We start from the raw sequence: 13,762 nt of genomic DNA, 5'->3' as shown, positions 1-13,762 counted from the left end.
GGGAATACAAAAGCCTGCAATGCTGGAACATATGTATGTGTGTGGGCTGGGCTACCTCCTTGCCAGTGGCCTTCTGGGTCTTGACATGGTGTGGTTGAGGGACTGTGGGTCCTTTTAAGGAACTTATCCTTTCCAGTAGCTTTCTCTGAGCATGGACTATTAGAGGAGTTACGATCAAGGCATAACGTTCCCTGGGAAAGACAGATTTACAGAAATATAGCCGTCTTTAAAAAAAAAAAGACGTTTTTGTGTGAAAATCCTCAAATTGCCTTTAATGATAATAACCTTTCGCTATATTGGACTATTTATTTACCCCCCTGTTGATTTTACTACAGAGAGGCGAAGTCCCTCCCTTTCCGGGGGACCTCCATGGGACCTTATTTCGGAAAAAGTATGTATTGAAGTCAATGGCGAGAGAAAGATTATCTTTCGATTTTGATTGAATTGTGCCACGAATTACACATGATGTCGTAAAACTGTGAAGTAACACTTTTTTTGTATGAACCGCTCAATGAACTACATCTCCCGCCTCGCACCACACACCAAGATGACCGTCACGTTGGCACATTTCACTTCTTTCTTTCAGAATGAGGCGAAAAATATTAAAAGAGGTGAAAATCACTACAAGTCTGGGCATGTTGAGAGCTGTACATACACAAAAGAGGGAGTTAGTCGGTTCCTTAAGAGCCAGCATGCTGGACCGGGATTCTGGGATTTGTAGTCTTTCTAGTTGCGTATTTTTCATAGTCTTATATTTCAACAGTTTTACAACAAACTGTGACTTTTTTTACATGGAAATGATTTGAAAAAACATCATATGTGTAATTCGTGGCACAATTCAAACGGGATCGAAAGATACGTTTTCTCTCCCCATTGACTTCAATACATAATTTTTCCGAAATAAGGTCCCATGGGTCGGAAGTAGATGGGCGGGACTTCGCAAAATACTTATTGAATCTTAGCTTCACTTTTAGATTCATCATTGTAATATGGACTTTTCTTTGGAGGAAAGAATTGTCTTACTCACCGCGTGTAATTGTTAAAAACTAAGGCAAAGTGGGCCAGGCTTTCCCATTGGCCACTGTCATGGAGACGCTCCAGAGTGTGCAGCACCAGGGTGCGAACCCAACGCAGGTCCGCCTGAGTTCTGTTATCCAGCGGGGCTGAGAAGTGGAGACTGGACTCTAGTTCATCCTCAGTCAAGTCCCTGTCATACGCACTCCACAGCTAGTAGGGATGAAGATCAAGATGAAAGTCGAGTTCACTTTGTAGCTGTTTTTGTGCTTTTGCTCAGATGAGAAGATGCACACTGTAGTGATAATAGTGACCATCAGTACCACACTTCCAACATGTTCCTAAACATTACATTCAAAGAAATTCCAAGCACAAAATTCAAAGCCTTGTTCCATGCCCATAAATGAACATGAGATATATAGCTGTTTGTGACCCTTACCCCACGTCTGTTCAGCATGTCCATGATAAGGTCAGTCGCCAGCAGCAGCAGTGGGGTGAAGGTGGTGTTCAGCTGGTCCTGGAGGGGGGAAGGTAGGTCAAGCTGAGCAGCACTATGCACTAGGAAAGTGATACGGCAGCTTTGATCCCACAGAGTCTGACACACACACTGCAGAGTAGTCCAGTGACTGCCACGATGGGCCAACACCTGGAAATATTAAAGATAGACATTAAACACAATACCTGGATTATATACTTGTGTTTGAGAGAATGTCCATGTATGTATGTGCAGTACCATGGCCCTACGTAGATGTAAAGCAGCTTTGTTAAGTGAATCCAGCACCAAGGCAGCGGTGCGTCTCTGTGTCTCCATCAGCTTTTCCACAGTTTGAGAGGAGTCCTCTCCCTCCTTACAACTCTCCTCTGAAACAGAGTCAGCTCCTCTGACTGCTGGAGAGAAAACATGAGGATACGTGCTGAAACACAAACCAGTTGATAGCTTTCCTTCTTATTTTTCAAAGAGTGTTACTCACCCTCCTTTTTATTTCTCTCTTTGTGTGCAGCCACATATTCCTTGTGAGCGGAGTGAGAGGATTCTCTCTCTATGAGACTCTCATGATGAGAAGACTGTTGTCGCTGCGAGTTTCTCCACACCAGGAAACCAGAGTAAGCGAGAGAGAAACACAAGGGATCAAACTGCCCGTAGCTGAAACAAGAGGCATGCAGAACATAATCTTAAAGGGATTAAAGGCAATTAGGTTTGCAAACATTAAACATGGCAATAGGATAGAAAAGGTGATGTAGCTGAAATCAGGTGAGCGGACCTGTTCTGCAGGGCTCCTCCATGCAGCGTGTCCAGGCCCTGGTAAAGCAGAGCTAAATGTGCCTGAGCCATGATGTGGTTGAGGTGAGACTTCCACACTCTCTCCTCACAGCACATGTTCCTCAGCTGAAACTGCTTCTTCTGGCGTTGCACCGCAGACGACATCATGGCTAGCAGGTTCTCCACAGCCTGCATATCCCTACAAACACACGGATAGACTTCTAATTCAAGCGGTTATGTGAAACCATACCTGATAAAAGATCAAACAAACACAGACAGATGTTACCTGTTAGTTTTCACTCTCTGAAGCATGCTCTGTGGCATTGTCTGCTTCAGTTTCTTTCGTGCATCATTGTGTGAAGGTGTGTTCTTGTTCTGCTACAGCAATTGGGGTTAAGGTTAAGATACATACATTTAAGACTAAGATTTTGAATTATGGCACATAACATTAAATGCAGTGTGTCTTCTTCAGGCTTGCCGACTATTTTCCAATGAAAGTAGCTCTATCTAAATCCGAAAGTCACTTAGAATATAACGTGGCATTAGTCTTTTTATGTTCAGAATATTGTATGTCCTTGTGTATCTACTTGTATGTGTTGGGTATTTGTGTGCACATCATTTTCACCTGTGATGGTTCATTTGCTTTCGGAGCCTGAGCAGTATTTCCTCTTCGGCTCGGATTGTTTCCCTCCAAACATTTTGAGGACAGTCCCATCACCCCCTCACGCCTGACAAAGAGAGAAACAATCATGAGGCTTTCACAGAAAAGGAAAAAACAGCTAGCAGTAAAAAAGTGCAGGGTGGTCCATACAGAAATGGACAGAGATGCATTGTTTGGTGTTTTAAATATAACCGTGTTAATTTGGTTACGAAATGAAACGATGATAATGAATTTAAGTATGCTCCAATCGCCAGTTTTGGGGGCGATCGCCGATTGCCAGAATCAGTATCGGCCGATACCGATCGCCGATCCGATCGAGTGGGCGGGGCCTACGGGGATCTTTCACTGGCGCTTCCACAAACAACAACCAACATAATTATTACATTCAAATGAAGTACATTATTCAAGTTTACATTCACTTTGGATAATAACACGGGAGAAATGAGCGGAAGCGCTCTCTTTTCCTCTCTCCCTCTCCTGACAGCCGATCGATCGCAGCATCCCTAAATGAACTTAAAGCTGAAATCTTTAACATACCCTTTTGTCACAACAGAGAGGTACATCGTAAAAGCACACCTGTTAAGATATTGAAACATGGTTTGACCCCACTTCAGAACAAGGTCTGGTTGGCCTTCTTCCATGGTTCTCTGGAGAAGAAGTGCTGCAAACTCAATAAAATACACCTTGCGTCTGAGCTTCATCACTATAGAAATAAACACACACACACACACACACACACACACACACACACACACACACACACACACACACACACACACACACACACACACACACACACACACACACACACACACACACACACACACACACACACACACACACACACACACACACACACACACACACACACACACACACACACACACGTCAATGAACAAGACTAAATATTCATTACAAAATGATCTGAGTATGTGAAACTTACCGTCCAGATAAGCTTCCTTTAAGGGGCTGTTAGAGATCAGATCATACAATATGGTGGGATCCTCACAACCAGTCAGTGGGCGTGCAATGTCTGCAGAAAATGTACAATGTATAGCTTAAGAGAAACTGTAATATCTTCGATTATGCTTCACAAAGTTATGTAATTGGTAGCAGAACTATTAGAAATTTGACAAATTGCCAACGTCAGCTTTTTTAAATAGGGTTAGAAAACGTTTATTTTCCTAACTGTATCAAAGCTGTTATTACTTGTTGAATAGCAGGCCCTGGCCACATACCACATTTTTTTCACAATACACCCTTTTTTTTAAATGAATGATATCTGTATGTGTGTTACCATTGTGTTCTGTGAGAGCTGCTTCAGATGGGCATTCTTTCTTGTTTTTCTGATACAGAGCCTTCAGTTGAAGACCTATCTTCATTTCAGCCTTGATTGCAGCATGATCTGCCTTTTTCTACACACACAAACCACTTCATTTATGAAAAGGTATAACCGTTTACCAACAAAAAATTGTATTTTTTTAAGAATATGTACATATATAGGGTAATCATTTTAATTATTTGAATGATGTTAAGTCATTTTAAGAGTTAGGCTTGATTATGTGTCAGTCAGAATTTGTTTATATCCTTACACCCACAGCTTTATTGGTAAGTCCACTGATCTGCAGCTGGGCTTCGTAGACCTCTTGGAGCAGCCTGCGACCACAGTCCATCACCACAGAAGCCATGTGATGCTCTCTGAGCACACGTAATGCCTGACCAGGGAGGAATAGACATTATTTTGTGCAAGGCGCCTGGTTAGTTAACATTTGGGATATCAAGGTGTCAAGGTGGATGAGTGTGACTACTAAAATAAAAATAGTGAAGTATCTTTCCACTCCAATCATGGCAAAAAACACCTCAACACATCTTGAAAAGGTTAACTTTAAGTGTGTAGGTTCACATGTTAAAGGTTCAGCATGCAGAACATTTTATTGTGTAAACACACATAAAGAGATAATGTTAAAACTTGCAGACACACCTTGGACAGGTAGTAGGTGATGCAAGCTATCATGTGCATAAATGACTCTGATGTGTTTCCAGTCCCTTTTTGTTTAAAGAGTCCTGAATTCTCCTCCAGAACTATCAAGCATTTTTTCAACACCTGCACATCAAAGCACAGACACATGCTTTTACACACATTCTTATTAACTTTGTACAGTTTGTATTATGTTACAGATTATAGACTTCTATGGACGAGGTATTGCAGACCTGAACTACTTGATCGCAAGTGATCTGATGGAATATCATTGGTGCTAACAGGCCGTAACAGCTGACTGCAGCTTGCACGGCAAAGCAGCCGTCGTTCAACCACATGGCCAGGTCCATGGCCACCAGCATCCGCTCGCACCCTGCCAGTCGGGCTTCCTGCATACACACACATCATCTATTTATATCCATGTTCATTCAGAACCTGTCACATCAATACAAGCGAAAAAACAACATCTACTTTCACATTGTGATATTGCTAACAAGGATTACTTTCATACTAATTGTTGTCTCCTTGTTTAATTCAATTTGGAAAATAAATACACACTATATTGTACTTGCATACATCTCTTTCCCGATTAATTTCTTTTACCTGTTCCCAGATAAATGTTCCACTGTCACTAAATGAGTCACAATTTAGCGATCCCTGCTGAATGTTTATCTCCGTCTCAATGAAGATGGAAGTGAGGAACAGCCGACACAGGTGAGGAGAGGACAGTAGCAGGGTCTGGACACGCAGCCTTCAGTATGGTGAATGGAGAAAGAGCGAAAGGAGATTAACAAATGTAACAGCATACTTTGGCTTGAGATGCGGGTACATGTGTCCTTTCTCACCCTGTCAAGGCAAGTCTTTCCTGTGTGCTGTGGGCTCCAGAGTCGGGGTCTGTATAGTGGATCCACAGTTCTCTGCAGGCTCTCTTTGCAACATCATACTGATTAGTTTGAAATGCAACCTGAGGAAGGAGTCAAATAATCCATAATCCTGCTTGTTCTCTGGCTCTGTGGGAAACAGTGTTAGGGTATCCATCACTTTGGCATGGGCTGAAATCCTAACAATGATCAGCAACTGTGTGATTACATTACATTACATTTAGCTGATAATAAGACAATAAGTGCATTCGACCAAGAAAATACAAACTTGAAGAAAATAGAATCATATAAGTACATCAGGTTTCATAGAGCCAAAACCTTTCAAGTGCTACTCAACTGGCTTTAGATAAACCAGTCCTTTATTAGTATATAAGTGCTTTGTTAGCAGTTCCTTGTTCGTAATTTTATCGCTCGAAGTGAAGTCGAAAGAGATGAGTTTTCAGTCTCCCCCGGAAGATGTGTAAGCTTTCTGCTGTCCTGATGTCAATGGGGAGCTCATTCCACCATTTTGGAGCTACGATAGCAAACCCACGTGTTTTTGCTGATGGGAACTTGGGTCCCCCTCGCAGTGCGGGTGCAGCGAGCCGTTTGGCTGATGCAGAGCGGAGTGCACGTGCTGGTGTATGATTCAGGGTTAATCATAAAAATACCTACTGGCTCTCAAACCGACACCCAAATAAAGCAGCATGTAAAGAAGAGTTTCCATTCCAATGTATTGGTGCTGAACAACTTGTCGGTCAAAATGTGAAATTCCCTGAGAAACGTCAAATACAATTCAGTTTTTTTTAACTTAACAAAATGTATAGGAAGGTTATATGAAGAATGACATCATCAATGCCTTTAGATTTAATGTTTTGTTAGTTTTTTCCTGTTAAAAAAAGGGATTGGAGATCCCTAGTTTGTGTTAGGGTGAACGTTTTTTTGACAAGGGCTCTGCTATTCTTCACTAGGAGTTTTTGAAGCACAAGACAAAGCACCTGGAAAAAGCAAGTAATGAGGAATGTAAATTGATAAACTGGGAACCTAGCCTACCTGTGCCAAGTGAGCCAAAGTAGAGAGCAATGGTACCGGCAAGGACGCCAGCAGTGGAAATGTTGAATCTCCTATGCTATTACCCAGGAGCTTTCCCTGGCTGTCGTAGGCTGCTACTGCAAACACATACTTCTGATTTTGCTGCAGCCCCTCAACCCTCAGCACGCTCTCCCCAGACACTGATGGTACCTGAAATAACAGACTTAATATTATGGGCACACACTAGATCATAGAAGTTGAAAACATGTGTTGTGAAAGAGATGAATTGTACCCAATTTCCAGTTCCTGGCAGGCTGCAGTCCCCAAGGCGGACTTTCCAATTAGTGCCCTCAGCCGGACGTCCGCAGAGCTGATACCAGTAAACCTTGAGAGACACAAGAAGAAATGACACAGAGAAAATTATAAAAAAAGTAAAGAGGAGGGTTTTGGGTACTGTTAAACTAACTAAATTCAATCTCACCTGTTCCTCTAAGTTATAAGATGCTGGGGCAAAGGTAAAGGAGAGGTCGGTGCGTGAGAGCAGGATGGGGGCAGGTGGAGGGTTTTCTTTCTTCTCCTTCGTTCCTTTATCTTTATTTTCAGCTGGAGTCTTACAGGTCGAGATATACAGTTTCCTTTCTTCCACTCCTGCTTTCTCTATCAAGGTGGAGGCCTCCTGTTAAGAACATGGAGAAGCTTGTTGAAATGTCATTACACTTGAAGAAAGCTCACCTCAATCACCAGTCATCAGTAAAAGTGGCTTGTATTGTAGTGGCTTTAACACTAGAACCGCCAACGGGTCAATTTTACCCGCAGCTGTTTTTTGATTGTAGGCCTATGTAACTTTTTTTCAATAAAATATTAAAGTCTCCCAGTCCGTGACTTTTCCTGAAAGTGTGTTATGTAGCACCCTCTGTTGTTAAAAAATGCCATTTATACCTATATCCGCCAGCGGGTGATATTTACATCATAGAAAATGCAGCGTAAACATGACATGTTGCTATAGCAACGCCTTTTGTCTACTGCGGTTCCTTATAGATAGAGAGATAGATTGAGAGATAGACAGATAGACCGTTATAGATAGATCGATAGATAGTTATAGATAGATAGAGAGAGAGATAGAGAGATTTGTACCTAAACAAAACAACACCAAGCGTTTAAATCAGCACTGGTAGCAATATTTTATACTTCATGCTATCTGCACAAACTATATCACATGAAAAGCTGAGAGTCCACACTCTAGAGATTCTATTGGTATAAGTTTCATCCCTGTGCGATCAAAACTCACTGTTCTACATGATACATAAAAGAACACTGTTGTACCTTGAAAATCAATAGCGGGTAAATTTGACCCTTTGGCGGTTTTAGGTATACAGCGACCTCTGGCGGTTCTAGTGTTTTAATACACATTACTGTGTAGCATGTTGAACGTTCTGTTCTGACTGTGTCTATGAAAGTGTGAACAAGGTTTGTAACCTCCAGCAGACTCTGGGTTTTCTGGCTGTCATTTGGCTCCATGTCGTTGTGCGCCAGCAAGGCTTTCTGGATCAGGAAAAGAGCTTTGGACCCCTTGTTCTTCTTGATCCGATTCAACAGTTCAGACTCTTCAACTAGATACAAGCAACAAAGCACCAAGACAAACCATAAGCCATATTCAAACCCCATTGTTTGTGTCTACAAGTCGGCATGTTTTATTGGAAAGGCTAATTCTTTCTCAAAAAACACAAACAAGTAAAGTGAAACTGACCTGCATTCAGCTGCAGTAACTTCAGAGAAGCCCTGTGGTGAATGATGTCCAGTTCTAGATGAAGGTCTGAGGCCAGCAGGAACACACGTTTGGACTGAGTGTGTTGGGGGCTTTCAATATCTGATTTTGCCTCGGTTTCCACTTCTTCTTTTTCCTTCCCACTTATTTCACCTCTTTTATTTTCCTCTTGCAATGATGTCATAGAAGATATAGGAGTTGATGGAATGAGGGGACGAAATTTCTATCAGAAAAAACAGTTTTTAAAGTTCAAAGGTTTTCTTGTCATATGCACAAAGCAACAGTGTAGAAATGGCAATGAAAATCTTCTGACCTGAGCTCCTCCAACAATCCAACATATATAATAAAATACAAAAATATAAAATAAAAAGTATTGCAAAAAGTCAATAGAATATGTCAATAGAATATATACAAGAACAGAATATGAAGTAAAATAATGTAAATTAAGACAAAATTAAATACGGTTTATTGCATTGATAACTATTTATATAAATAAGTAGATTGCAAGATGACAACAGGAATGTTTATCGGGCACTTAGCAGAGCTCAGGAGTTTAGCAGTCTTATGGCCTGTGGGATGAAACTGTCCCTTTAGTAAAACTCATCCAGTGTATTTTCTCATTCATGGTTTCTGAGTCTACTCAAATCTTGTATTCTGATCATTCTTGTTATGTTCTTATCTTACAATACAGTTTAATACAGGCAAAACCTGGCTTACAATGGTCTTAAATGAATAAATGTGAGACTGAGAGGAGGACAGGTAGCATACCTGCATGAAGGCAGAGTCAGTGATCGCTGAGCAATCCTGAGGCGGCGATATATCTATACCCTTTACCAGGGCATCAAGACCTTGCTCCACCAACACACACACTTTCTGAAGCAGCTCTGTACTTGAACTCTACAAGCACACAGAAAGACACACATTGACCCAATATGTAATTGGTGATTTTTAAACATTCACATACAAACACACGTTATCATAACTATTCATATATCGTTTGATGCTCATTATACAAAGTTAATCCTATCACATACCTCAAGAATAGAGAAAGTGTTTGGCTTCCCACTGTCACAGTGCACTTCACGAGATCCTAGACATTAGTCATAAAACAAAACAAAACAAGCTCTGTATATGTGTGTCCATGTCAGTTTACCAGAGTAATATTCTTAAAAGGAATACACGATACTGTACAAGAGATGCATGATTTTAATCGTACTACACACTAAAACAGGGAAACATTAGAAGGTAAATCCTCACCAGGACATTGTTTGCTGCGTTCAGCCGCACTCTCTAGCAGTGTGGCCAATGTGAGAACCATCTCTGCTGTTATTATGTAGTCCACAGTTGCAAAATCACAGGCAAAAGCCACCTCACACAGCATAGACAGACACCACAGCCACTGCAATGTTACACACACACACACACACACACACACACACACACACACACACACACACACACACACACACACACACACACACACACACACACACACACACATACACACATGTAAAGAAATCAAATAGATGTCTATACTAAACATAGTATAATTTCTTTCTAATATAAGCTTATGTATGATTTCTGACCATTCAAAATCAATGTTACAGTAGAAAATAAAATTAGCACTTTTATATTAAACAATAACTTGCTCCTCAGAAATGTTCAATAATGCATACTTTTAAAATACATACCTTATCGTAATGATCCAACTTTTCAAGGTAATGTAGAAACTCTAAGTTTGGCATCTGCTCCCTCTGGATCACCAGCCTCACTTGACCCCAGATAAATAATAAAACATCCACAACCAGGTCTTCATCTGGCTGCACCTCCTACACAAACACACACAACAGTGCATAGAGATTATAAATGAACTCTACCTGTATCCCAGTCCTTGGCAGATCAACCCAAACACAAACAGGAACACAACTTACTGGAGCAGAGGCACACACAGACTTGTGCAGGGTGTTTACCAGGCCGATGAACTCATCACTCATTGAGAATGAAGATTTGTGATTGCCTGTTGGAAACATCAAACAACATGACAAAATAAATTGAAGTAGGCTATCAAGGCATTGCTAATTCCTGTCTACATATTACACAGATTCTGCGTAATAATGCCCTGCCCCTGCGTCTTCTATTTCAATCTTTTTAGCGTTTTTAGTGAGAAAGAATTCCGAGATACGTTTTTGCGCCATGTCAGTTACTTGTCACTTGTGTTGTGCGTCACGTTAAAAGTAGCCGACTAAAAATGAATAAAACACTTTCTTTCGACATCTCTTTTATTTTTCTTCCCTGAAGCTAAATAATTTATTATATAGTTTAAAATTATCATTTGAATAATAACATATAATATAAAATATATCTCAGGCCCAATGAAATGAAAACAAATATATAAAATAATAATAATACAGAGGAGCTCCGCCTGCCTGCCGCTAGGGGGTGCTGCAGTGCCCTCAGCACCCCCCTTCCCGCGCCCCTGTCAGTCAGTGATGAAGCAAGACAAATGTTGGGCACATAATCAATGCTAGAATAGGAACAGTCTGTCAGTTCATATTTAACGGGAAGTAACTTGGTTAGGATATAGATTTGACAGCAGTTTGGCAACCCAGTTAAAAGCCAGAAGGTTGAGGAAAAATCAATGAAGTCTGGGATGCAACAATACATTTGTTATGATTATCCTTTATAGACCATTTATTTGAAACCATTATCTAAATAAATGTTATCTGGCACATCGTCATTTTTGCTACCATCACTCGTGTTGTCCTCTTTCGGATGGCCCCTCTGGGAAGACAACAGAGTGTTGAAACTGTCAAATAAAGCAAGCTCCAGCTCTGCCCTCCTGTGTGACTGACCTTCCACACCCTGGCACAGAGAAACAGTAAAGACACTTAAGATTATCCAGAAACACAACACATTAAATTGGAAACATAAGAATATAGAGACTGATAGAAAGTAATATATTCCCATTCTCTGAATAAGGAGATGATTGTGTTCTATACTCACAGACAAAACCTGCAGCATCTCTCTGGCATGTTCAGTGAAAGCATCTGTCTGCTTGTACTGAAACAACATCTTGATAAACCTCATCGCAGAAATGAAGGGTATTTTGTTTCCTCCTAACAACACAAGACATCACATTACTTCATGATAAAGTGAAGGACATGTGGATAGAGTGCCACAGGAAGTAAACTCCTTCCGGTTCCTTCGACAAAAAGGCAATGCAATTTCTCCATAGGATTTTGGAAAATAGCTGGAAATAAGGTCTGTGGTCGACATGCATTTAAGAGACGGATCACGTTTTGTTCAACCGGATAATATCCACATACCCTACTTTTATAATTTTCTAATCATAAATCTAATCGCCAGAAGCAAAATGCTAACGTTATGCTATAAACGAACTACAGCAGGGTCGCTGCTTCAACGTCACGCCAACTTAAGATCCATATTCAAAACTACAGATTTTAAATTGTACAAGTTGAAGCGTTTGTTTTAACAGTTTGCAGGAGGCATGCAGGTACTTGCTTTCAAGCAGAACACGGGGTAAAACAAACTTAGCGGGAGTGTTCACGTGTTCGGTGTAATGACGTAAAACGGCCTCGACAACTTCTGTAGTCCTATTCAGCCACTTTTCAGACACGTAAACTCTTCAAAAATCACCAGTGGGGTCACTGCTGATGGATTTAATGTCGTAGAACAAAACGTGATCCGTCTCTTCAATTTGTGTCAACCACAGACCTTATTTCCAGCTATTTTCCAAAATTGCATTGCTTTTTTGCGAAGGAACCGGAAGTGGTAAAATGCTAACTTACTTCCGGGTTTTAGGACACGTCACTGTGGCACATTTATAAGAAACATTTTGAGAAAAGTGACAAACCTGCAACGGCTAAATCCAATAAAGTGGAGGTTGGTGTCAGTGCACTGAGACATCCAAGAGACTCGCTAGAAGTTGCTGCTCCTTTAAATCAGGAACATACAAGCAAATAACTCAATACGCAAATCCCTCACCTTAAACATCCAATATTTTCTGTTGTGTTTGTTTAACCTACCAGATAATATACTGATGCCAGCAGACAGGAGTTCCAGGATCACCTCCTGCAACTCTGGTTCATCTGGCATCCTCGTATGCAGGGGGCGTCTGGTGCTGTAACAAAGGGCTTCCAAAATGCCCAGGAACTGCGCTGCACTGCTGTCGAACAGGCTCATTAGCATGCGCTCTGTTGTAGTACGAGGCCATGGCCCCTACAGTAGATACAGGCAGGCATAAAAGGACAATTAAGATGAGATTTAACACTGAATATTTTGATATTGATAAGAGAATCTTTTTACATTGGGTATGTCCTTCAAGGTGCTTTTGATTTTATGCCTGAACGAAGTTTTGATTCTTCGTCTGGCCTCAAACGGTGAACGTTTAAAAATCATAGCAGCAAGCTGGAAAAAATAAAACAACTGATCACTTTGGGATAAAAAGTCACAATAAAGTTCTGCCATGTTCTGTATGTGTCTTTGTAAATTATTTTTATCGTCCTATTTAAAAAATAATTAAGAGTATGAAATGTATTTTTTGTGTGGAGGATTCTCTTGCCTTGATGGAGGCTTCTTTGTAAGCTCTCTGAGTCTCTCTGGTGACAGGAACGTCACTCTGCTGTTCCAGCTTTGCTAACTCATTGATTTTTCCAAGGGCTCTCCTTGCAAATTTCTAAAAGCATTTGAAGATACACAAACAACCCCACAAATGGGGAATCAGACTTTCACATAAATTCAGATTAGTAAGGTGTTCTATGTGGCTTCAATATGTTGATTATATCATACAAGGCCATTTCTTTTGAACAGTGCATTCTTGATACAGCAGATTAGTATTATAAATCAGTATTATAAGGTCCTAGGTAATAAGACTGTTAGCAGGCTGGCTAACAGAAAACGGCAAGCAGATAAACAACAGCCGATAGTTGGCATTTATAACTTATTTTTTCAGCCTTTGAATACCCTTTAAACATGGCAATGACTTTGTGCTTTTAAGTGTCTTATTACAAATTAAGTGTTTCACCTCCGCTTGAACAGCAGCATTGTTGTCATAGTAACAATGGCAGACAGCACAGTAGAGAGTGACAATCCATGGCAGATACTGAGCAGTCATCAAAGGAAGGGAAAGCTCTAAACTGATGCTTGCCCACAGTAGGTACTCCAGCGCCTG

General features: G+C 40.8%; 1 protein-coding gene across 4 annotated transcripts in view; it reads right to left on the bottom strand.

Annotated features, from left to right (window-relative positions):
* The window catches only part of cfap54 (cilia and flagella associated 54), a 35,737-nt gene that overhangs the window by 19,359 nt on the left and 2,616 nt on the right, over nt 1–13,762 (bottom strand). The window contains exons 6-38 of one of the 4 annotated variants that reach the window (XM_079647417.1): nt 13,616–13,759; nt 13,154–13,267; nt 12,898–12,999; nt 12,618–12,810; nt 12,446–12,526; nt 11,575–11,687; nt 11,319–11,433; nt 10,503–10,588; nt 10,263–10,400; nt 9,829–9,970; nt 9,606–9,661; nt 9,340–9,468; nt 8,554–8,794; nt 8,283–8,416; nt 7,288–7,482; nt 7,099–7,191; nt 6,828–7,016; nt 5,760–5,878; nt 5,518–5,665; nt 5,148–5,303; nt 4,918–5,040; nt 4,529–4,651; nt 4,234–4,351; nt 3,880–3,969; nt 3,513–3,639; nt 2,901–3,003; nt 2,562–2,653; nt 2,277–2,474; nt 1,986–2,158; nt 1,748–1,899; nt 1,454–1,660; nt 1,028–1,227; nt 56–191 (exon numbers count right to left, since the gene is read on the bottom strand). In XM_079647417.1, the coding sequence (XP_079503543.1) occupies nt 56–191; nt 1,028–1,227; nt 1,454–1,660; nt 1,748–1,899; nt 1,986–2,158; nt 2,277–2,474; nt 2,562–2,653; nt 2,901–3,003; nt 3,513–3,639; nt 3,880–3,969; nt 4,234–4,351; nt 4,529–4,651; nt 4,918–5,040; nt 5,148–5,303; nt 5,518–5,665; nt 5,760–5,878; nt 6,828–7,016; nt 7,099–7,191; nt 7,288–7,482; nt 8,283–8,416; nt 8,554–8,794; nt 9,340–9,468; nt 9,606–9,661; nt 9,829–9,970; nt 10,263–10,400; nt 10,503–10,588; nt 11,319–11,433; nt 11,575–11,687; nt 12,446–12,526; nt 12,618–12,810; nt 12,898–12,999; nt 13,154–13,267; nt 13,616–13,759 (4,530 nt within the window). Of the gene's footprint in view, nt 1–55; nt 192–1,027; nt 1,228–1,453; nt 1,661–1,747; nt 1,903–1,985; nt 2,159–2,276; nt 2,475–2,561; nt 2,654–2,900; nt 3,004–3,512; nt 3,640–3,879; nt 3,970–4,233; nt 4,352–4,528; nt 4,652–4,917; nt 5,041–5,147; nt 5,304–5,517; nt 5,666–5,759; nt 5,879–6,827; nt 7,017–7,098; nt 7,192–7,287; nt 7,483–8,282; nt 8,417–8,553; nt 8,795–9,339; nt 9,469–9,605; nt 9,662–9,828; nt 9,971–10,262; nt 10,401–10,502; nt 10,589–11,318; nt 11,434–11,574; nt 11,688–12,445; nt 12,527–12,617; nt 12,811–12,897; nt 13,000–13,153; nt 13,268–13,615; nt 13,760–13,762 lie in introns of all 4 variants that reach the window. The other 3 variants (XM_079647415.1, XM_079647416.1, XM_079647418.1) reach the window with 3 other exon arrangements.

This window comes from Notothenia rossii (assembly GCF_949606895.1).
Source record: "Notothenia rossii genome assembly, chromosome: 9".
NCBI lineage: Eukaryota > Metazoa > Chordata > Actinopteri > Perciformes > Nototheniidae > Notothenia > Notothenia rossii.
This window is presented reverse-complemented; position numbering and strand designations above follow the sequence as displayed.